The sequence below is a fragment of the Monodelphis domestica genome, chromosome 6, assembly GCF_027887165.1.
Source record: "Monodelphis domestica isolate mMonDom1 chromosome 6, mMonDom1.pri, whole genome shotgun sequence".
In the NCBI taxonomy this organism is placed as follows: Eukaryota; Metazoa; Chordata; class Mammalia; order Didelphimorphia; family Didelphidae; genus Monodelphis; species Monodelphis domestica.
Window position 1 is genome coordinate 271,486,774 of NC_077232.1, and position 25,070 is coordinate 271,511,843.

Genomic DNA, 25,070 nt, shown 5'->3' on the forward strand with positions numbered 1-25,070 from the left:
ATTTGCATTAAGCCTGGAAAGAGGAACTATGACCAGATTCCAAAGAGTTTTAAATGGCAAGCTGAAGAGTTTCCATTTTTGATTTACATCCAAGAGTCTATAGGGAGATACTTGATGCATAATAATATAGTCAAATGTGCCTGGTTTTAGTTTGTTGACAACTGCTAGAGCAGTTAAGGAAATACATTAAGAAAATATATCAGGTCAGGAAAGGGTCAAATACAATTTGATTATGTGAAATGAAGATGATAGAAACATGGAGAAAGGAGCAAAGGGTATGCCACACATAAACCCCACTTCCATCTGAACTAGACAAAGGAGAATGATAGAAAATTATGATCAGATAGAGGAAATATTAGTGCCATTTTTGGAAGCAAAACACTTGTGGGTGATGGCAAGATCAAGAGTATGTCCATCACTGTATCCAGCCTACTTAGACTAAGTAATGGGAGTTGAGTTAATTAAGAAACTATGTTGTTTACAAAAAATACACTTGAAATGAAAAAAAAAAACACTATAGCGTGAGGAGGGATGAGAGGGAGAGAGAGAACATGGATTGCAAAATATCAGAAAGCAAATATTGAAAAATTATATTGACATGTAATCTGGAAAAAATAAAATTTATTACAATAAAAAGATTATGTTATAGAGTAGCAAAATATATTTTCCATCAGGTCAACTCAAAAAACAGGTATAGAAATCTTTATCTCAGACAAGGCAAAAATAAAATAGACTTGATTGAAAGAAATAAACCTGGGAACAACATTATACTGAAAGGCATTTTCACCAATAATATATTATCAATAATTAATATATATGTACTGAATAATATAGAATATAAATATTTAAGGAAAAGTTATCTAAATTATGATTTTTCAAAGAAAATAAAATTATAATGATGGTAAACTTCAATAACTTTTCTGAGACAAATCTAATCAGATATAAAGAAGGAACTTGTAGATTTTTTCAAAAAAATCATATATCTCTAGTGATTGCTAAATGAGAATATAAAGTACTATACATATTCATATCTGTATATGGAACCTTTATAAAAATCACACATATACAGAACATAAAGACCACTAATCAAAATAGAAATAAATACATTTAAATTATCATTTACTGACTGTAATACATTAAAAATTATATCTAGTAGGAAACTTTTGAAGAAAGAATTAACTATATTTTTGAGGATAAAGAATTTAGTCCTAAAGAATTTATTGGTCAAAAAAATCATAGAAATGACAGCTCAGAAGAATAAAAATGAAATAATATTTGAGATATAGCCACCTCATTCATGAAGGTAATATTTATGTTTCTAAGTACTTTAATCAACAAAAAAAAGGAGAAAGATGAGATCAACCCATTAGACCTGCAACTAAATCAGTTAACTAAAACTGCATAAATAAATACCAACATAGAAATTCTGAAAATCAAAGAAGAAATTAGCAAATTAAAATCCCCAAAACCATTAGCTTGCTATGTAAAACTAATGAGAAGCTATTTTTAAAAAAATCAAGTAACATAAAGTATAAACCAATGAAAAGTTGATTTTAAAAGCAGAAAACCAAATTGCCACTTTGAAGAAGAAATGAAAGAATTTATAAATTGCCTAAGTATATGTCAACAAAATTGAAAAATAATAGATGGTATTGTATGTTTACATAAATATATATATATACATATATATACACATACATACAGATATTTCTACATATATGTGTGTATACTTATGCTCCATTTTAGAAATTCCTTCATGGAAGGATACAATCATGGATACACAGAGTATATAGATTGCAATCTTTCAAACAAATATTTACCATTTCCAATAAACAAAACTATACCACTCTTATTTAATTAATTATACAGGAATTATTTGAAGTGCCTGGCAAATTTGTTGTTCTATTGGTCACTTAGATTTAGATAAATGCTTATTTAAAAATAATACAGTTGAGTATTAGTCAATCACTAGACAGAAACACAATATCTATTTCTGAGTGGAAAAGCTGCTGAGAAACATATGGCTTGTTGTATTTGCTATTACCTTGCCTCCCCACCCCCAATTTAAACTCAAGTTCATTATGCTCAGTTAAATCTTTGCAATGAATTTTGTTATTTTATTTTACTACTCATTTACTATTTGCTATTTATTTTACAATTATATTATTTGCTTAACAACATCCTGTTATTGTCAGTTGTTTGTAGTGTAGGTTTTTCTTAACTCTGAACATATTATAAAAATAACATGAGTTAATACCTAAATATATGAATAGAGAATTAATTAGAACATATGAGAAGTAAAAATATTGACTAATTTTGGATGAATAAGTACCATGATATACAGTTAATTTTTCTTAATGTAATAAAAAGCTGGTAAAGTCTAAATGTAAAATATAAAATTATGAACCTGAGATTTAGTTAATATTAATGCACGAGTTGTCTCACATCTCTTTGGATTTCATTGCACTAGAAAACATATTTGGCCATCTGTATTTGGTCCCAACTGTGGGTTTTTGTATTTTCAGCATTTATAATTAATTGCAAGACTAGATGCTTTTTCATGCAAGGATAGCTTTGTTTCTACTTTTCTCAATCCTAATATGATAACTGAATTAGCAACTGTATAGCCCATTCAATTTATTCAGCTATTAAAGAGTTTAAGAACAAGAATCATAATCTTATTACTTAATAAGCCTTTTAAAGTTGTATTACCTGTTCTGTTTAAAATTATTTGGGTTAAATTGTTAGAAGATTACTGGTAATAGCTTAAGGTGTCTCTCTCAAATAATATGATTGTATTTTAATTGGGGTATTCCATCATAGGAATTAACATCTTATGCTAGGACCCTAGAGGAAGTATTTGAGAGAGGGTATTTCTTTTTTCTTATTTCACATTTATTGCTTCTGTTTATGTGTCGAACTGGTATTTCTTAGGTACAGGTTCCTTTTAATATTTTAAAATATTAATCATTTTATCTTCATTTGAAAAATATGAAAAACACTACAGAGAAACTCTAGGTGGTATTATTTTGGCAAATAAATACATGTTTATGGATATGATTTTTGGTAGTTGTTTTGGGGGTAGATGGTTTATTTCCATTTGTGTTAAAGGAAACACTGACAGTATATGTCCTACTTTAATTCTCTCCCCATTCTGAGTTTTATGCATGAAAAGTTTGGAAACTACTGTAGATTATCTGTCTTCTGGCAAGAAGAGATCATCATTTGGAATTTATGAACCTCTGATACTGGAATACAGAACAACCCTAGCATAAAACAAGAATTGTTGCATTTGTTCCAAACAAGTTGCTTCATCATTTTTTTTTTCTTTGAAGCCTTGTGCCTTGTATATTGGTTCCTGTTTCTCAGAAGGAACTCAGTTGCATCATTCTTCTGCCCTCATCTTGTTTTGGAGAGAATGCAAAAAATAAAAGATACAATATCTGTGTTTTGTGCGAGTCATGTTTGGATCATTCCTTAGGACTGGTAGCCAAGGGAATTGAGCCTGGAAAGGAGAATAAAAAGTCTGTGGCCAAGATAATAGTCACTAATTTATTAGATTCAGGCTTCAGCTGTAAGTGAAAAACAATCTGTTTGGATTGGGATTAATTTGCTAAAGTTTGTTGACCTGATTTAGCTGTTGGGGATTGTTGGCACTGTTCTTATTGTTGGTAGCAACCAAGGATTGCAATTTTATGCTTCTTAGAATAAGAGAACTTAAATATATATCTTAATAGAACAAAGAGCCTTAGTAAGAACATCATAAATAAGTCTAAAGTAAACATTCTCAGCAGTTAGCTGGGTCTTGAGTCAGGAAGACCTAAGTTCAAATCTTCCTCAGATACATAGTAATTGTGTCATTAAATCCTGTCTGACTCAAAAATCCTTAACTTTAAATGGGATAATAACACCTACCTTCCAGAGTAGTTGTGAAAATCAAATGAGATTGTATATGCATATTAAACCCTTAACATCATTAATATCATTCAAAGAGAAAAGAGTGGCAAGGGCTAGGCAATTGGGGTTAATTGACTTAGGCCAGATTTGAACTCCCATTTCCAGATCTGGCACTTTACTACCAAATTGCCCCTAGCTAATATATGTAAAACACTTGACATAGTCCCTGATATGTAGTAAGTACTGAATAAATGCTTATTTATTTCCTTTCTTCTTTCTTTCCTTCCTTCCTTTCTACCTTCCTCCCTACAAATGATACTTTTGTAAAATTCTGAGCATGGAAAAATAAATGTTTATTTTCATTTATGCAATTAAATAATCCAAGTGTATTTGTCATGTTAAGACTCCCTGGGTATTGTATAATTAAATCTACATATTACTTCCCTTTTCTTCTTTATAGATATTAGAAAAGTCATGCACAGAAATATTGGACTTGGAACCATCAAGTGTCTGTGTAGGCCGTGAGTATTTTAAATTTTGTATCTGAATTAAAAGAAAAATTTTAAAACTCATGTTAAAAGTGAAAATAAGCTGAATTCCCTTTAATAGTTTTTCTATCAACATTTTGGATAGTTGGTGTTATTAGTTAGATAGTAGTTTTCATAGTCACAGAACTTTGGAGTTACATAGCATGTCAGGTCCAAATCATTCCACAAAAAGAATTTGCCTTTGCTTGAAGAGTTCCAATGAGGGAGAACTCTGGGCCTTTTGCTTAGTCTACTTTTAGGGAAGCTAGGAAGTGCCATAGTATTCAAAGTGCCACGCTTGGAATCAGAAAATTTCATCCTCCTGCATTCAGATCTGGACTCAGACACTACCTGTGTGACCCTGGGAAGTCATTTAACCTCCCCATTGCCTCATTTTCCTCATCTGTCATTGATCTCGATGAGGAAATGACAAATCACTCCAGCTTCTTTGTCAATAAAACCGCAAATAGGTTTATGAAGAGTCAGGTGTGGCTGAACAACAAGTCTACTTTAGGAGAACTCTAATTGTTAGGAAGTTTTTCCTGCTATTAATCTTAAGTCTTCCTCTTGGTAGCTTCTACCCATTGTTTTAGGTTCTGCCCTCTGAAGTCAAACTGAACAAGTTAAATCTTTATTTCAGAAACATATAGAAAGGCAATTCTCATCTTCCTTGAGTTATACCTGGTACCTATAATTTGTCCTCATATGGCACAGATGAAGTTCTTCATCAAACTAGTTGCCCTGACAGGCTCTAAAGACTAAAAGATAAAATAATTCCTAAACATTCACTAAAAGTCCTTTATCTTTTTACTTTTTACCTATCAATATTTTGATTCTCATGTTAAAAAAGGTCTGTCTTGATATTTGAGAAGTTATTAGTTTTTATTCATAGTGGAATGAATGGTTCCTAACCTTAGCTCACAGGCTTTCAGTTCTCCTAGGGACAGACCTGATGATAATTAATGGGAAACATTTTTTGAAGGTCAAGATCAGGATAGAGTATTAATTAGGTCATGACTTATAGGAAAAATAATGAAAACAAAGAGTGAATAGCATTTGACAGAAACCAACAGCAGCATGTAAGTATGGGGGAGTCAAGAGGTACTGTTGACATGGTTATGGTCCATAGATTTTTCCTAGGGTCAGAGAATACATTTTGGTTTTGTGAATCTTAAAAACTACTCAGACTGTACTCTAGAAGATTTGATTTAGCTATTTCCTTATTGTAACAATGGAGCTACTTGGTCTAACAAGAATCAGGAATGTCTTGGGAACTTTACATTACTTCACTCATACTTATACATACTTTAGGGAAAGATAAAGTTGTAAACTCCTGATTGAACAATGAAGGTACTTAACTCATACCTGATAGTGAATATAGAACCTTAAGCTACATCTATTTTGGGATCTAATACAAAAAAGGTGTTAAGTACCTGTAAAGGTTAAATTAATCACAAAAAGTTCAAGTAACTCACAAAAGACAAGCTTAATAAAGAAGTGTGAAGTACCTTAGAAGATATAATCTAACTAGAGAAGGTGAGAACTAAAGAGTGGTGAGAACTAAGAATGGGCAGTCCTGGAAAGAAGCGTCTACTGTGATTGGTAGACATAAAAATTTAGGGGAGGTGACATAAGAGAAAATTCTCTTTAAAAGAAGGTTAAAAGTCAGTTCAAGAGATTAAATTATCCTTACAGTTTACAATGAAACAAAAACAGAAACAAAATTTGCTCTACCTTTAATTCTGTGAGGTATTGGTCAAAAGAGGGGAAAAAAATTTTTTTCCTTTGATTATTAGAGACAATTTGCTGGGTTGGCAGATTTAATTAGATTGTCAGTTGTTACTAAATTATCACTCTTCATGGCAGCTTCAATGGATGAATCACATCCCTGGAGTCATTTCCTAGTTGAAAAATATTTACAAATAGTTACATGTAAAAGAAACTTTTGAGATCAGCTAGTCCAATCACATTATTTTACAGATGAAGAAAGTAAAGACCATAGGAGTGAAGGCTTGGAACCAGAATTCAAACACAAGGCTTCTGATTCCTAATCCAGAGATCTTGCCATATAACCCATGTAATTAGAGTTACAATTTAAATTTTTAGAAAATATTTTAAAATGTTGCTTTTATTCATTTTACAACTTACCTTACAGAGATTAGTACAGCAATTTTTGCCCAGAGGCAGTCACCAGAGATAGATTAAGGGATAAAGGTGGATGATAAAAGGGTAAACAATTCAAATTTCTTCCTAGGTTTGTTGCTTGACTGGAAGTTGGTGGGATTTTGAACTCTTCTCACAGGGTCTCTGCTTGGGTCCATAATAGTTTTATTTATATGGAAACAATCCTCACTAATGCTAGTTGACATCTCACTTGTAAATGAGACTTACAGAGCTGTTTGAATCCCTGAAAGGTTAGCACATTGCTTATTGTCACACACCTCATACATGTCTAATAGGCCTTTTCTTTTTGAACTCCTAGTCTGGCCACCTACCCACTTTTCCCTATTGTGCTCCCTCTTCAGAGCCAACCTAGATGGAGAAATATTAGTTCTTTGAAGCAAGGATGCTTATTGGGGTGTCCATGAACTTGGTATTTTTAAAAAGTATTTTGAGAAACATATTTCAATATAATTTGTTTCCTGTTTAGTTTGATATACATTTATTTTAGGCATTTATAAGCGTTCTGTTTAGTTTGATATAGATTATTTTATACATTTAAAAACATTCTGAGAAGGGATTTGCCAGATTGCCAAATGGATCAATAATCCCTCCTCTCAAAAAAAAAAGAAAGAAAAGAACTCTTGTTCTAAATGGCAAAAGCCATTGTAAACCATGAATCCCAAATCTTATTATTTAGAAGGGGACTGAGAGAGGTAACTGACTAGTTAATCTGACTAGTAACTGATGCTTTGATAATTTCAGTTCAGTTCAATTATCCAGTCAACACTACAAATACTTTGGAGGGTGTGTGACTTCATTAGTGTGGGCAATTGCTCCACAGATATTTCTGGCAACCTCATTAAAACTTAGTTGGTGATCCTTCAGAGATGCATCATTGGAGAGGGGTATCATTCTGTGGCTCACCTGGTAATGAGCTTGTTCAGGTTAAAGTAAGCTGTATGGAAAGAATAGAAGTCTAACTGATTATTGAATGTAAGACTTTTTCAGCTTACTGGAACTCATCAGATCTTGGACTTGCTGAGAACTGCAAATTACTTTCAGTTGTAGAGACAACTTAATGAAATATTTTTGTTTTTTTTTTCAAACTTTGTTAGAGTAGTGTCATCATTAGCTATATCACTGAGAATCTAAGGACGTTTTTTACAGAAAATCAAACTATTTTGACATTGCTAACTAGTATAGTGCAGCTCAGTGGCACAGTGGATGGAATTCTGGGCCTCATGTTAGTAAGAGCTGAGTTCAAATGTGACCTCAGACACTTGCTAGCTGTGTGACCTTGGACAAGTCACTCAGCTTTTATTTGTCTCAGTTTCATTAATTATAAAATGAGGATAATAATAATGACACCTGCCTTCCAGGGTTGTTATTAGGATCAAAAGAGATAATATTTGTAAAACATTTAACATAGTGCCTGCCATATCATCATCATTATCATTAATGAGGACATTTAACATGCTTACTTGATACCTCCAGGGTCTTTTGATACCATTAGCTTTGTAAAATAATATAATAATTTTTTATTTTCCTTTTCTTTTTTAGAGGAATTTCAAATTGTGCTGAGAGGAAGAGGGTTCACAGTGGGTAGAAGTGGAAACTCTGCTTCCTGTACCTTTACTGTGAATGAAACATACACCTTGAGTAAGTATTCCCATCCTCCCCCAAATTCCATATTAGCAGAATGAAATGCCACAAAAAGGTTTTGTATTTTATTTATTAAAAATAAATGCTATATTGACATTTTTTCACTAGTGAAGGAAAAGCAGAATTTCTCAATTGACCCAATGCAGCAATTCCTCCAATTGGAGGTTGAACTTTATATTCTTTGGAACAGCTTCTTATTTTACGATTCAGATATTTAAAGCTGATTTCAAAGGAAAGATAGAAATATTTTTTTTGTATTTTTTTGCTTTTTGGTTTCTGATAATATTTATATTTCTTATTATATACTTAAGTCCATCCCCTGCCTTTTTACCAGCAAATTTCAACTTTAATCATTAACTTAATTCCCTAAATTTTCAAACTTGTCTCTAGCTTCATTAGAACTTTCTTACTTCCTTTATTCTATGATCTGGCTAAACTGGTCCACTTTCTATTCCATACACATGGCTTTTCATATCTGATTAATCAATATACATTTAATAAGGGCCTAATCTAATCTATATCAGGATACTGTCCTGGGGATGGAAAAAAGAGGCAAGGAACTCCCTCAAGGAGCTCAGAATCTAATGGGTGAGGGACAATATTGCAAATCAAGCTAAATGGGAAATAATATAAAGAAGGTACAAGAATTAAGCAGGATTGGGAAAGGCTTCCTGTAGTTAGGTCTTAAAAGAGGTCAGTGAAGTCATCTCTAAGGTCTGTGCCATTACCTGGCCATCCCCCCATGCCAATGGATGAATGCATGCCTTCCTCTGCTTCCAAAAACCTTGCTTTTCCTTTAAGATATAGTTAACATCACCTGCTTTCATGGACCTACCCCTAACTTCTAGTATCCTCCTTTCCAATATTCCTTTTATTTATGTGTATTCTCTTTACATATACTGATATGAAGGTTAGAATATAAATTCCTTATGAATAGGGAGTGGTTTTTTTTGTAATTTTCTTTTTCCCTATATTTCTAGGGGTGTATGTGTTTGTGTGTTTGTGTATGTATATAAGTTGTCTCTCAAAAGATGTTTCAGTTAAGTTGCTTTTAAAAAACTTGTTTGACCCTTGATTGACTTTTCTTGTGGGTTTCTGGCCCTTAGAAATGTTTTCCTATATCTGGTTTCAACTCTCTGGGAATTTATTCTTTGTGTCAGCTGGATTAGTTTTGCTGTTTGGCACAGGTTTCTGAAAATGTCCAGGCAGAATGCTTCTGCTTCTCTGTTGGTACTAACTGGTGACTGATCAAAGCCTTAAAATATTAAAAGCCGATGCCTATTTCATTCCTTAGCATCACCATTTTGGGTGTAAAAAGTCAGTTCTAACATTACATTCAAAAGTCAGTTACCTAGATAAATTAGACACAAAATTAGAACATTCAAGATATGTCCTTTTCATAGGACTTAAGGAATGTTGATAAAAGTCTTCTTTGCATAAAATTAAACTGTCAGTTTCAGATGAGATTTTGAACAGATCTATGTTGCTCAGCCAAATGTGGCCTTCCCTGATCCACTAGACTGAAAATATTCCCTTCCTCCTTGGAATTGTTAAAACCTTTTATTTCTAAGTCTCTTAGATAAATAGTTCGATCTCATATCGTAATGATTTTTGCTCATTTTAGCTATGACATAAGGACTATGTTGTAGGACCATATAGTGAGGACTTTGTATTTCCCTCATTCAACATTCCAAAATAAGCTTTTGTGTGCCAGTACTAGGGACACAGACCCCAAAACAATTCCTGCCCTCAAATGCAAAATAGAATCAAAGTAAAGGAATTTTGTGCTGTGTTGGCCTTCTGCAGAAGGTGAAATCCAGAGAAAGCTAAAGATTTCATGAGGATGGGGTAAGGACAGAATGCAAAGGCCATAAGGTAAGAGATGAAAGTCATAGGCAGGGAATTATAAGTAGGGCAGTTTATTTGGGGTGTAATGTATGTAAAAGAGACTAATACAGAATAAATCTAGAAATTTTAGCCAGAGTCAATGTCAAGGACTTTAAATCTTTAACACAAGAGTTTGTATATAATCCTGGAATTAAAATTGGATCTTCCTGTCTTGTCTAGACTGGAAGTATAGTGACCACTTATAGGCTAGCTTCCCAAAGTAGCTGGCATGGTAACATTTACCTATTCCATTTCTGACCTGGGCCAGGCTGCCTCTGCTTAGGCAACCTAGTAATGCTCTAGTTTTGGGCAGGGGGAGCTCATTATATTGGTAAAGGACTTAGTACAGATATCTGATTGATTTAGCCTCCTTCAGTTGATAACTCTTGAACCCACGTGACCCACCAACTTCATTCATTCTAGCTGCAAGGACTGCAGATATGGGTCACCACACTAGGCCATTGGAGTTTTTAAGCAAGGATAGATAGCCAAACCCTGGCTTTAAAATCTCAGACAGAAGCTCAGAAAGTGACTGATTAGATGTAGGAGAGACTTGAAGCAAGGCAGGTGGTGTTGAGTAGTGATGAAGATTTGAAGTAGGTTGCTGACTGTGTGAGTGGAGAAGATATATGTTTACAAAAGGAAGAAAGGAAGAAAAAAGAGAAGAAGCCTGAAAAGAAGGAAGGAAAGAAGGAAGGAAGAAAATAAGAAAGGAGGGGGAGGAATGAAAGAAAGAAAGAAGGAAGGAAGAAAAATGAAGGAAAGAAGAAAATAAGGAAGGGAGGAATATTTGAAGGAAAGGAAGAAGGAAGGAAGAAAAATAAAGGAAGAAAAAAGGAAAGGTGGAATGAGGGAAAGGAAAAATAAAGGAAAGAAAGAAGAAAGGGAAGAAAGGAAGAAAAGGAAAAGGAAGAGGAGAAGGAGGAAAACAAGCATTTATTTAAGCATGTACTATGTGCCGGGCAGTGTTCTAAGCCCTTTACAAATATTGTCTCATTTATTCCTCACAACAACACCGAGACAGAGGTTAATTGACTACTTGCCCAGGGTCTTGAGGTCAGGTCTTCCTGATTCTGAGTCCAGCAATCTATTCACTATACAACATCTAGTAATTTCTAAGGAGAGTCAAAAGTACTTAGTAACTAATTTGATATGATTAAATAGGAAAAGTCAAGTAACCCTTTGATTATGAATACAGGCAAATGATATAAGGTGGCATCCTAGGTAAGCATGGTGAAGGGAGGACAGTTCGGGGAATAGATATATTAATTGTTCAGATTTCTGAGCTTAAGCTACTTGTGGATTAGTTAGATGGGATATCCTTACAGACAGCTGGTGATATGAATTTATAGGCAAGAAAATAGTTCAGTACCAGCATTATACATGTATAAGCCATCTGCATAGATGAAGTAACTAAAACGTTGTGAGTGAATGGAAGTGCCAGGTGAGAGTGTAAAGAGAGAAGTGAGCTGAGGACAATCTCTTGAAGAACCATTCTGTTAAATAGTCAGGAAGAGAAGCCTTAGATGAAGGATTGGCTAAAGGGAAAGGAGATAGACCCAGAGAGGGTTTTCTCACAAGTCAAATCTAGGGACTGTTCAGAAATATACAGAACCATAAGAAGATTAGGACCAGTGGAAAATGGTGCTCATATTTCATGATTACACTATCACTGATGATCTTAGAATGGTTCTATAATAATGGGATCTCAAGGTCAATGGAAGGGCACTAAAAGAGAATGGAAAGTGAGGAAATAGAGCAAATAGGCATATACAATTAAAAAATAAGTTTATCTGTGAAATGAAAACAGGATGAGACAGTAACTAGATTAGATGTGTGGGTAAAGGAAAGGTCTCTTTTAGAATTGCAAAGGCCTCAAGGTTCAGTTGTGTCTGACAATTTGTGCCCCCATTTAGGATTTTTTTTAGCAGAGGTACTAGAATGTATTGTTATTTCCTTTTCCACCTCATTTAAAAGACGGGGAAAAGTAAAGCAAACAGGGTTAAGTGACTTGTCCAGGGTCACACAGGAAGTCAATATCTGGGTCAAGATCTGAATTCACTTAGATGAATCTTTCTGACACTAGGCCCAACACTCTTATCTACTGAGCTACTTAATTGCTCTTTAATAACAACTTCAAAGTGGATGCGAGAGAGAGAATGATTAAATGTTCATGAGAGAAGGGAAATTAATGACAGAGGATCATCTGAAGGAAATTGAAGGACCATGGGCATTAATGTTGGTGAGAAGTACCTCATAGAGAGAGGAAGTGATGATGCTGAGAAGTTTTGAAGGAAGAAGAAAGGAGTTGAGAATGATTACACTGGGTGTCACCAGTTTTGGTGAAGTAGAAACCTGAGTTACTAGCTGTAAGTGTTGAAGAGAGACTTAGAAGAGGTAAAAGGAAGGGAGAAAAGTTTATTACTGATAGAGATTTTAAAAGTATTAAATCAAATTTTAAATTGAATCTTTTCCTTTTAGGACATTTGTACTCTTATTTTCTATCAATGGTTATTTCGTGTCATCCAATTATATGTTCCTAGAGAACACTGGGCTATCTTTTCAAAACTGAAGAGTAAAAAACACATATAATTTCATATTATCAGAAATTTTGTCAACTTTTTCTTATACAATGGTATAATTAGTGATTTCCAGGGCTATGTTTATTGATCATTTGATCTCTCTCTCCCTATTATTTTCTAACTTTTTTCTTTCCCCACATTCTACCAAGACTAACCCTGTTTGTATCATATCATGCCTTGTATATGAATTCATGAAATTGTATGGTATGATTATTTTTTAATTTAGCAATACCTTATTTTTTAGGTGTAAAACCAGTAAGTATGCAGTCGAACTTTATGCTCTGTCAGGCACCCATCCTGCATGAAGTTGGAGAGTAAGTCGTTTGTAAAAAATATATACCTATATTTATAGTCAGATATATTTGGGAATAGATTATGCCAAATGTTAAAGCTAGAATTATGGTTCAGATTTTTTTATTTCTCACATAATTCTCTTGATATATATTAAACATCTAAGTAAAATAATTTGATTGGCACCTTAAATACTCATTCATTCTGCTTTTTGAAAATGGAAATGTCAGATTTTAATATAATTTAGCTAGTTAATGGGGCATAAACAGATTTGAAAAATTTTTGTAGTATCATTTTTCTTATTTCAAGATCATATGCATTTACATAGATTTTTAAAACAAATTCATACTGTAAAGAAGAACAATTGTGATATTATAGAAGATCCTGAATCAGGATCTTATTTCAGAATCACAATTACTTCTTATCAATCTATATTGTATCTTGCAATTAGGACACTAATTATCCCTGTTAGTGTTAGGAACATCAGATAGTATTCTCCTGACTTATTTTTGTCCTCTAAAAAAGTATATTGATACAAACCATTAGGAAAAATCTTGACAACAATATGAAGTGCACTACAATCTGTTCTCTTAAACGATGAACAGTTAAATTGAATGTTATGGCCTACCAAAGGGACTTGATTAACAACTAGTTGTTCTTCATTAAGTTATTCCACAACTAATGATTTATCAACTAATGTAGTTGAATGAATGAATCAATGAATGAATTGTGTTAATTAATGTTAGACACAATTGCAAAATCCTTTCATTATCCTTGAATTTCTGATTTTCATCAGTAGAGCTCCCTCACTATTTGAATACCTACTAAAATAGTAAACAAGAATGTTCACTGGCACATATTTGAAAAGAAAAGATATTTTTATAAGGAAAACAAGAGTGCACTTTTCAAGAACGTAAATATATATGAAAGGGGACATGAATAGGTGCTGTTGTACATTTTGCATACTTTAAAAAAGTTTTGTTGATTTTTTTGGTAAAAATATGCATACTTAAAGCAAATTTCTTTAATAGCTATATTAAATATATATGTTTATATATATGTTTGCTTGTTTTTGTGTATGTGAGAGAGGGAGGAAAGAGAGAGAGACAGAGAAACATGTAGAGACATACAGGGAGAGAGAGACAGAGTCAGAGAGAGATTCCAGACCTTAAATCTATCATCTTTGTATACTGGATAGTATTTTTCATCATCATTCCTCTAGAATCATGAATTATTATATTGTACTGATTGGAGTTCTTAGAGCTTTGATAGATTTTTTTCTTTTTTCTAAATGTAGTGTTGTATAATTTGTTCTTCATTACGCTCATTTCTTTTTCTTTTCATTTTCTTTTTTTTTCCCATTTGAATTAGAGTATTTAGTCAATTTAGAACATTATTTCTTGGTTACAATAATCACATTATTTCCATCCCTCCCCTCCACCCACCCTTCGCACAGCCAACATGCAATTTTATTGGGTATTACATGTGTCCTTGATCAGAACCTATTTCCATGTTGTTGATGTTTGCACTAGGATGTTCATTTAGTCTACATCCCCAAACATATCCCTTCAATACATGTATTCAAGCAGTTGTTTTTCTTCGGTGTTTTTACTCCCGCAGTATTTCCTCTGGATGTGGATAGTGGTTTTTCTCATAGGTTCCTCTGAATTATTCAGGGTCACTGCATTGCCACTAAGGGAGAAGCCGATTATATTCTATTGTACCACAGTGTATCAGTTTCTGTGTACAATATTTTCCTGGTTCTGCTCCTTTCACTCTGCATCAATTCCTGGAGGTTGCTCCAGTTCACATGGAATTCCTCCACTTCATTATTCCTTTGAGCACAATAGTATTCCATCACTGACATCTACCACAATTTGTTCAGCCATTCCCCAATTGAAGGGCAGTCCCTCATTTTCCAATATTTTGCCACCACAAAGAGTGCAGCTATGAATATTCTTGTATAAAACTTTTTCCTCATTATCTTTTTGGTGTACAAACCCAGCAGTGCTATGGCTGGATCAAAGGGCAGACAGTCTTTTAGTGCCCTTTGGGCATGGTTCCAAATTGCCTTCCAGAATGGTTGGATTCAATTCACGACTCCACCAGCAACACATTAATGTTCCAAATTTGCCAGCATTCATTACTTTCTGTTGCTGTCATGTTAGTCAATCTACTAGGTGTGAGGTGTGATTTGCATCTCTCTGATTATAAGAGATTTAGAACACTTTTTCATGTGCTTATTAATAGTTTTGATTTCTTTAACTGAAAATTGCCTATTCATGTCCCTTGTCCATTTATCAATTGGAGAATGGCTTGATTTTTTTGTACAGTTGGTTTAGCTCTTTAGAAATTTGAGTAATTAGACCTTTGTCAGACGTTTTTGTATTGAAGATTGTTTCCCAATTTTTTGCTTCCCTTCTAATTTTGGACACATTAGTTTTGTTTGTACAAAAACTTTTTAAATTGATGTAATCAAAATTATTGATTTTACATTTTGTGATTTTTTTTCTAGCTCTTGCTTGGTTTTAAAGTCTTTCCTTTCCCAAAGATCTGACAAGTATACTATTCTGTGTTCACCTAATTTGCTTATAGTTTCCTTCTTTATATTCAGGTCATTCTCCCATTCTGAGTTTATTTTGGTGTACAGTGTGAGATGTTGATCCAAACCTAATCTCTCCCATACTGGCTTCCAATTGTCCCAGCAGTTTTTATAAAATAATGGGTTTTGGTACCCAAAACTGGGATCTTTGGGCTTATCATAGACTGTCTTGCTGAGGTCATTTACCCCAAGTCTATTACAGTGATCCTCCATTCAGTCTCTTAGCCAGTACCAAATTGTTTTGATGACCACTGATGACCACTTAGAAGTATAGTTTGAGATCTGAGACTGCAAGTCCTCCTTCCTTTGCATTTTTTTTCATGATTTCCCTGGATATATCCTTGATCTTTTGTTCTTCCAAATGAACTTTGTTATGTTTTTCTTTTCTAATTCAGTAAAAAAGTTTTTTGGTAGTTCAATGGGTTTGGCACTAAATAAGTAAATTAATTTGGGTAGGATTGTCATTTTTATTATGTTACCTCTTCCCTCCCATGAGCAATCAATGTTTTTTCCAATTGTTTAGATCTAGTTTAATTGGAGAGTGTTTTTTAATTGTGTTCATATAGTTCCTGTGTTTGTCTCGGCAGATAGATTCATAAGTATTTTATATTGTCTAGGGTGATTTTAAATAGAAATTTCTCTTTCTAATTCTTGGTGCTGAAATAGGTTAGAGATATATAGAAATGTGGATGATTTTTGTGGGTTCATATTGTATCCTGCAACTTTGCTGAAGTTGTTGATTATTTCCACTAGCATTTTAGCTTATTCTCTAGGATTCTTTAAGTAGACCATCATATCATCTGCAAAGAGTGATAACTTGTTCTCCTCATTGCCAATTTTAATACTTTCAATTTCTTTTTCTTCTCTAATTGCTACTGCTAGTGTTTCTAGTAGGATGTTAAATAATAGCGGTAATAATGGGCATGCTTGTTTCATTCCTGATTTTATTGGGAAAGCTTCTAGTTTATCCCCATTGCAGATGATGTTTGCTTGTTTGATTCATTTGTGAATCCATCTGGACCTGGGGATTTCTTTCTTAGGGAGTTCTTTGAGGGCTTGTTCAATTTCTTTTTCTGATATGGGATTGTTTAGGTAATCTATTTCTTCCTCTGTTAGACTAGGCAATTTATATTTTTGTAAGTATTCATCCATATCACCTAGACTGCCATTTTTTTTTGCCATATAGTTGGGCATAATAGCATTTAATGATTGCCTTAATTTCCTCTTCATTAGAGGTAAGGTCTCCCTTTTCATCTTGGATATTGTCAATTTGGTTTTTTCTTTCCTTTTTTTAATTAGACTGACCAGTATTTTGACTATTTTATTTGTTTTTTTTCAAAGTACCAGCTTCTAGTCTTATTTATTAAATCAAAAGTTCTTTGACTTTCAATTTTATTAATTTCTCCTTTGATTTTTAGGATCTCTAATTTCGTCTTCATCTGAGGATTTTTAATTTGTTCACTTTCTAGTTTTTTGATTTGCATGCCCAATTCATTGACCTCTGCCCTCTTTCATTTGTTAATATATGAACTCAAGGATATAAATTTCCCCCTTAGTACTGCGTTAGCTGCATCCCATAGGTTTTGAAAGGATGTCTCCTCATTGCCATTTTCTTCAATGAAGTTATTAATTGTTTCTATGATTTGCTCTTTAACTAACTGGTTTTGGAGAATCATATTGTTTAATTTCCAATTAATTTTTGATTTACCTCTCCATGTACCCTTACTAGTTATTATTTTCATTGCATTGTGATGTGAGAAGGGTTGTATTTATTATTTCTGCTCTTTTGAACTTGTTTGCAATGTTTTTATGCCCTAATACATGGTCCCTTTTTGTGAAAGTACCATGTGCTGCTGAAAAGAAGGTGTATTCCTTTTTATCCCTATTTATTTTTCTCCACATATCTACTAACTCTAATTTTTCTAAGATTTCATTCACTTCTCTTACCTCTCTCTTATTTATTCTTCGGTTTGATTTATCTAGTTCAGATAGGGGAAGGTTCAGGTCTCCCACTAGTGTAGTTTTTCTTTCTATTTCATCCTTGAGCTCCACTAGTTTCTCCTTTAGAAATTTGGATGCTATGCCATTTGGTGCATACATGTTGAGTACTGATATTTCCGCATTGTCTATACTGTCTTTTATCAGGATTTAATTACCTTCCCTATATCTTTTAACTAGATTTGCTTTTACTTTGACTTTGTCATATATCATGATTGTGACTCTTGCCTTCTTTTTATCAGTTGTAGCCCAATAGATTTGGCTCCATCCTCTTACTTTGACCCTATGTGTATCTACCTTCCTCATGTGTGTTTCTTGTAGACAGCATATGGTAGGCTTTTGAATTCTAATCCACTCTGCTATTAGCTTGTGTTTTATGGGTTTGTTCATTCCTTTCACATTCAGAGTTATGATTACTAGCTGTGTATTCCCTAGTGTTTCGATTTCTACTCTTGGTCCTGCCTTTTCTTCTTTCACTATTTCCTTCTACACCAATTTTTAAAAATTTTTCCCTCTAGTTCCCACCCTTATTTTACTTCCCTTTCTACCCCCTTCCTTCTTATTCCCCTTCTTATTTTCCCTGCAGTCTTTCTAAAACTACCCCCCCCCAACCTCTCCCTCCCTTGTAATGCTTCCCTCCCCACCAGTCTGTTTGTTACTCTTCTACTCCCCTATAGGTGGCAAATATATTCTCTGCCCCAATGGATTGGATTGTTCTTCCCTCTTTGGGTCAATTTCAATGCAGGTAAGAGTTGAGTATTTCCTATCTTCAACCTCTTTACCCTTCCAGTGTATTGATATTCGCCCCCCTCGTGCCATGATCTTCTTTGTGACATATAAATTTACCCCCTTTTGTTTCTTTTCCCATTTATTTTAATATTAATCTCTTTTTTAGCTCTGGTTGTACATATATATTATATACATATATATATGTATATAATATATATACACCCATGTATATGCAGTTATGAATACATGTATCTATATACCTATTTATGTCTCGTCATTTCATCCAATATAGTTTGTCACTGTTCCCTATAAGTATAATTCTTCTAGCTGCCCAGGTGATAATAACAATTTTTAAGAGTTACCAATGACCTCTTTTCTTATAGGGATCTATAACATTTTAACTTATTGAGTCTTTTTCTTTTGTTTTTGTTTTTTGTTTTGTTTTTTTCCCCTCTTTTTAAATTATCTTTTGATGATTCTCTTGAGTTCTGAGCTTGGGCATCAAATTTTCTGTTCAGGTCTGGTCTTTTCTTTACAAATTCTTGGAATTCTTCTGTTTTGTTGAATGACCATAGTTTTTCCCTATAAGAAAATAGTCATTTTTTTTCTGGGTAGTTGATTCTTGGTTGTAGATCTAGTTCCCTTGCTTTCAGGAATATCATATTCCATGCCTTTCGTTCCTTCAGTGTGGATGCAGCCAGATCCTGCGTTATCCTCACTGTGGTTCTATGGTATCTGAATGACTTCTTTTTGGCAGCTTGTAATATCTTTTCTTTTGTTTGGTAGTTCTTGAATTTGGCTATAACATTCCTGGGTATTGTCAGTTGGGGATTAAGTACAGGAGGTGATCTGTGGATTCTTTCAATCTCCACTTTTCCCTCTTATTCTAGAATATTGGGGCAGTTTTCTTGAATAATTTTCTTCTTTTTCTGTCATTTGCTCATATTTACCCCTTCTTTGCTCCCCATATTTGTCTGTGCTCTTGCTCCTCTGTTTTTTTTGGGGGGGGCTTTCTGTCAGTCTCCACTCTTGGAGCTTTGTCAGGAGATCTCTCCGTGCATTCTGTGGGTTATAGATGTTGGAGTTTGAGGTTCCCTGTCCTCTGGAGGCTTTTGATTTGATTAAAGTCCAGCAGTCTTTGGGGGAGGGGTGTTGGAGCTTGGGATTTTCTGACCTCTGAAGTCTTTTGATGGGATTTAGTTCAGCTGGGTTGGGCTGGGTGTGCTCTGAGGCCAAAACCTCCTGGAAGGCTCGAGCAATATGGAGGGTCTCCACAGGCTACCCCCTCTAGGCTCCCTTTCCAGCTCCTTTCCCACTGCCTGTGTTCGATGCTCTGAGCCTGGCAAAGCCCTGCCTGCAAGTTATACCTTCCAGAACAGAGCCTTTGCCTGCCCAGAGGTTCTCGCTGCCACTGGAGGCTTTGTGCTCTAGGTGGGGGTTGGGGGGTAGTTCTGGGATCTTATTTCTGCCTTCCCATTAAATCCAAGTGTTCTTGGATTCCAGCTTTTGTGGGGGACGTACCTTTTGAATTGAGTCCAGCAGGAGAGTTCATTGGCTCTGTCTTGTTGTTAGGTTTGATTTTCAGTCCCCTAGGAGCATTCATTTTGTGATCGTTGAGGAAGGGTATTTAGAGGTCTGAACTTCTGCTGCTTCTAGGCTGCCAGCTTGACTCCACCCTCTCAAAAAACATGCTCATTCATTTTCATCAGTTTATCTAAGTCCTCAAAACTGTTAATTTTCAAAGTATTGATGCTTACTTTGCTCAGAATCTTGCCATATCTTTCTTAAATTACCAATTTCTTCATTAAGAATTTATCAAGTGTGTATACCACAACTTATTAAGGCATTTCTTAGTTTCCTATTTATTTTTTTCTGCCACCACAAAAAAGAGCTGCTATAAATATGTTCGTACATATAGGACCTTTTTTCCTTTTCTTTAGTCTGTTTTGTATATAGACCTTACAATCATGTAGCTAAAATCTGTTTTTTATTTAAGTTGCTTTCCAGAATAATTATAGACTGTTCAGATGTTTACCAACAATACATCAATTTGCTCATTTTACTTTAAGCCTTCTAATATTTAAAATTTTTCTTTTTTGTCATCTTTGCCACTCCAATGGGTATGATGTGGAATCTTAAAATCTCTTTAATGATGTAGCATTTCATTGAAGGCCAATGTAACAATATTTAGAAATATATTATAGAAGGAATGTCTTATTGTTGTATGTTCCCCAAACAACAAATATTCTAGCTAGAAAATTTTTTAATAAATTTCTGATTATTTTGAGCAACTTTAGCGTAGAAAATGTGTAATGATTTCTTAAAATAGATAATATAAATGAGGTAGGATTAACAGGTAATTTTTCAAGGATATGCAATTTATTTGGTATGAGAACTTCCTTGAAGAGGTTGGTACTTGTGAATGTTCATTTAATTAGTAAGTGTGAAAAGCAAGAACATAAGTGTTCCTAGTTTCAATGTTTTGCACTCTTTTTCAATTTGCTTTTGGATTTAAAAGTATAATAAGAAAAATGAATTAGCTTTTTAAAAAAATAAGGTATTATATATACCAGAACTACCTGTGATACTTTTTACAGAATAATCTAAAGATTTGCACAATTTCATAAGAATATTAATAAGCCATTTAGGATCTAATTGTACAACCTTCCAAAGTCTACTCATTTTGATATTATCCTTCTAGAGGAACCTGTTGTATAGAAAGGTATTTCAATTCATTATAAACTTAAGAATTTAAAATGTTTTACTCCAAATTCTGTTTTCCCTTAATAGATTTTTATTGTTTTGTCTTCAGTGAATTTACATCTTTTTATCCAATGTCAGTATTTTGCTTGAATCACTCTTTTGGTTCCGTCTGTGTAGTAGGTATGAAATGTAAGACTTTCAAATTGCATGTGTATATGTGGAGTGTGTGTGTTTGTGTGTATGTTTATGTGTGTGTGTGTGTGTGTGTGTGTGTGTGTGTGTGTGTGTGTTTAGCTCAGGGCTGGCTACTTACTACTCAGCTGCCAGCCTGTTTCAATCACTTTCAAAGGATATCTCAGTTGCTCGTGGTTCATAAATGAAGTAGTCTAGGGCTAGTAAGAGTATTTGGGCTCTCCATTCTTATGTTTCTTGGCTTATCTGACCCTTTTCCCCTTCCCAAATGTGCTATTTAATACACCGCCTTTGTTGCTAGTATAGGAATAAAAATAAAATACAAAATCCTCTGTATGGCATTTAAAACCATATTCGTGTCCCCTCTTACTTCTCCAGTTTTCTTACATTTCTCCCTTCCACATCCAGTGACAGTGACACTGGCCTCCTTGCTGTCCAGGATCAAGATGCACCTTATCTCTGCTCTGGAAAATTTCTCTAGCTATCTTCATGCTTGACTTCTCTTCATCACTTTTGACTTCCCTAGATTCCTTTTAAAATTTTACCTTCTTTAGGAAGCTTTCTCCAACTTCTCTTAATTCGAATGCCTTCCCTCTGCTCATTATTTCTAATTATTTTTATCCTGTATGTACCATATTTATTTTTGTCTACTTGTTGTCTCCCCTGCTAAACTTTTTTTCTCTTTGAGGGCTTTTGTCTTTCTTTGTATTCCTAATATTTTATTTAGCACCTTGCCTAGCACAAAGTAGGCCCTTTAGAAATGTTTTTGAATAACTGTACAGTTTCTTCATAGATGAGGAAAATTTATTGAAATATGAATAAGATTTGGATCAATTCTAATCCAAAACAGAAAAGTGATATTTTTAAAGATTAAAACACGTAGCATGTATACAAACATTTTTCTCATCTTTACTAGTGTAGTTAGTTCAGCTGGGGCATCTAATATTCAAATCTGGTTAGGAAATATATAGTTTTGGAAATCTTGTTAATCATTTGACATTTCATTTCAATTGAAAAGCCAAGTGGGAAATATTTCAATTGGCCATTTTTTGAGGCTACTTCCTCACTTGGCACAAGGTACTTTCTCTTTATTGTGATTGAATTGCCTGGTTCAATCGTGTCCCCCTTTCTGTCCACTATGGCAGTTTGGACAATGGATGCCCCTGCCTCTGACTTGCTCTTAAGAGGTGCTATCACAGAGACTGCAGGCTTCTAGGACTTTAAAGGAAAGAAGATAGAAGAAGAAACAGCCTTTGCCCAGGCTCAGGCTTGATTAGGCAGGATATTGCTCATAGCTTGTGGCTGAGTGGCAGGAAAGACATTCCTCACTTGATTTTCTGGAACCCTCGCAGTCATCCTTATTTTTTGAAGTTAGAAGGAAGAGCAGCCAAGGTATGAGTTCCCTCTTTAGCATACTCACAGAGTACTAGGTCAGTAGCCAGTCATGAGGACTCAACCTAGCAGTGAGTCATAACCTTCATTAATAGTTCCTTTTATTTCCTGGTCTATATAAATACTTAGTTTAGAGGGAGGGAGAATTTCTGATAAAGCACACTACATAATATTTCAGTCTGTTATTTTTAGTTCTCTCTGCCTCAAATATTCTGAACTTTTCTATCTGCTTACCTTATCAGATCCAGCTTTTCATCTAAGCCAGAGGTAGGTATATTGGAGGTTTGAGAAGGGATGGCTAGAGTTAGGATGAGATATAGACAGGAGAGGAGTTGGTTTAGATTAGGTCAGGAGGAATGTTATGCAGGGATGAGTGCTGCCTGGAGGAGTTAGTGATTAGGGAACCAGACGGTTTTTATCATCTTATTTTTGATTTTTTAAAGAAAGCTTTTATGTTGAGTTTATGTATAATTTGTATATTATTTTTTCAATAAAAAGTGTTATAGGAAAAATAATTCACTGTGGGGATCCTTCCAAGGATAAAACATGTTAAATTGCTATGGGAAGCCCTTTTTTGTCTATCTGAGCAATGTTTGAGGCCTTAAGTAAAATTTTAATATCCTTTGAGACAGATTTCAGTGTCTTCAATAGGAGAAGTTATTCTGAATCTCAAACGATAAAAATTAATAAATGGAAATAAAAAAAATTATAACATTATTTTAAACCTTAAGGGAAATGAATCAATATTTGTGTATATGTGTGTAATTATAGTTCAACTTAGAATTGAAAATAGTTTAACATGTCTAATTTTATTCAAATATGTTTTCATATTTATTATTTCAGCAACAATTTCATAGTTCCCTCAATGAAGATCATGGTACTGAGTTGTGAATGAAAGTTACAAAGTAATAAAAAAGTAACAATCTTCTCCTAGAGTAAATTAGGATCTGAAGGAGGAGATAAGATTAGCTCTAAAGAAAAGACATAAAAACACTCAGAACTTAAACATTTGACCAAATATATAACTGACTATAATTATGTAGTTATGCATATAATTATGGAATCACTGAGTGATGAGTAAGTCCAAGTTCTCTAGTGTTCTTCAAGTCATCAACTTTTGGCTCTCTGCAGGGTATTGCTATTAAGTAGAGTGTGGGTTTATTTGCCTTGTTCTTGAGTTTCTGCTCACTGATCCACCCTTTTACTTTCTGAACTTGCTGTATATCAGTAAGCTCTAATTTACTACTTGGCACACTTAGAGTTGGTTCTCACAGAAGCAATATATATATATATATATTGATGTATATAGTTGCCTTTATTCTCATCCTAGAATCAATAAGTAAACAATATGTAATAATGACAAAAATGAATCATAATCATCTCTCAAATAAACATGAGGCCAATACTCTTCTATACTCTGGAATCTTCACTGTCATCTCAAATAGTATTTTGAGCCCTAATGCTTTGAACTCAGGTATACTGAGACATGTATGCTTTGAATTTGTTTAATTTTTGACAGACATAAATACACACACATTCACAATTTTCATAGAATTTTTGGCTCATAATTCTAAATAGGTCATGTATTTCATGAACTCTGGGCTTGGGATAACCTAGGATCTGGATTTGGTGCAAATTGAAAATTATGGGGGAGCTGACTTCCTCTTTGGATATTAGCTATCCCTTCATGAGTTGCTTTGAATAGGCTCATTGGCTAGCCCCAGCATGTAAATTCCTGCCACCACTGTCACTGACCAGTATTTTACTCTGAACTCACTCAGCTTTGTTGTATCCTTCTTCTTTCATCTCTTGGACAAAAGCTTTTGGCACTCCATTTAGCAGGAAGAAGGGTAGTTTCAGAGCAAAAAACACTACTCAAAATGCCATCCTTCCTTTCAAGTAGCCTGCAATGATTAGATTATGGTATTCACCAATGTTATTCTTCATAAGGTCTTCTAGAACACATATGCTACTAATTTTATTTCTTTCTTGTATTTTATTTCTTTGATGTAGCAAAAAAAATAATGGATATGGAGTTTTTAATACATGAAATATTTTAAATTTCTCATTCTGAATTCATTGACTTATCTATGTTTTGGCACAACTTGAAGAAAGCAGAAATCTATTCAATACTAAAGAGTTCCTACATGTTCCTCCACTGAGATCCAGTTCTGGTGTTTTGGTGGTACCAATTTGTGTCTTTATTGATGGTCTCTTTGCAATATGCAAACCTAGAGGAATAGGCTTGAATCCATTGATTTTTTTTCTTGTGTCTTTAGACTGATGTTAGGCAACCATAAGATTGGTTCCATTTTAATTAGAAAACTAAATATAGAATTTATTTTTCCCACTTCCCTGAGACCTTGATCCTTTGGATCTTTTCTATCATGAGACCTTTTCTAATTCCCACCTCCCCCTTCTTGCCCCAAACTTCCAATATACTTA

The 25,070-nt window shown here is 34.0% G+C and overlaps 1 protein-coding gene across 5 annotated transcripts in view; it reads left to right on the forward strand.

The window, feature by feature from the left end:
- ANTXR2 (ANTXR cell adhesion molecule 2) overlaps positions 1–25,070 on the forward strand; it is a 248,493-nt gene that overhangs the window by 57,677 nt on the left and 165,746 nt on the right. For all 5 annotated transcript variants that reach the window (XM_007495961.3, XM_056803236.1, XM_056803239.1 and 2 more), the window contains exons 8-10: positions 4,358–4,418; positions 8,148–8,246; positions 12,963–13,032. In XM_007495961.3, the coding sequence (XP_007496023.1) occupies positions 4,358–4,418; positions 8,148–8,246; positions 12,963–13,032 (230 nt within the window). The remainder of the gene's footprint in view (positions 1–4,357; positions 4,419–8,147; positions 8,247–12,962; positions 13,033–25,070) is intronic.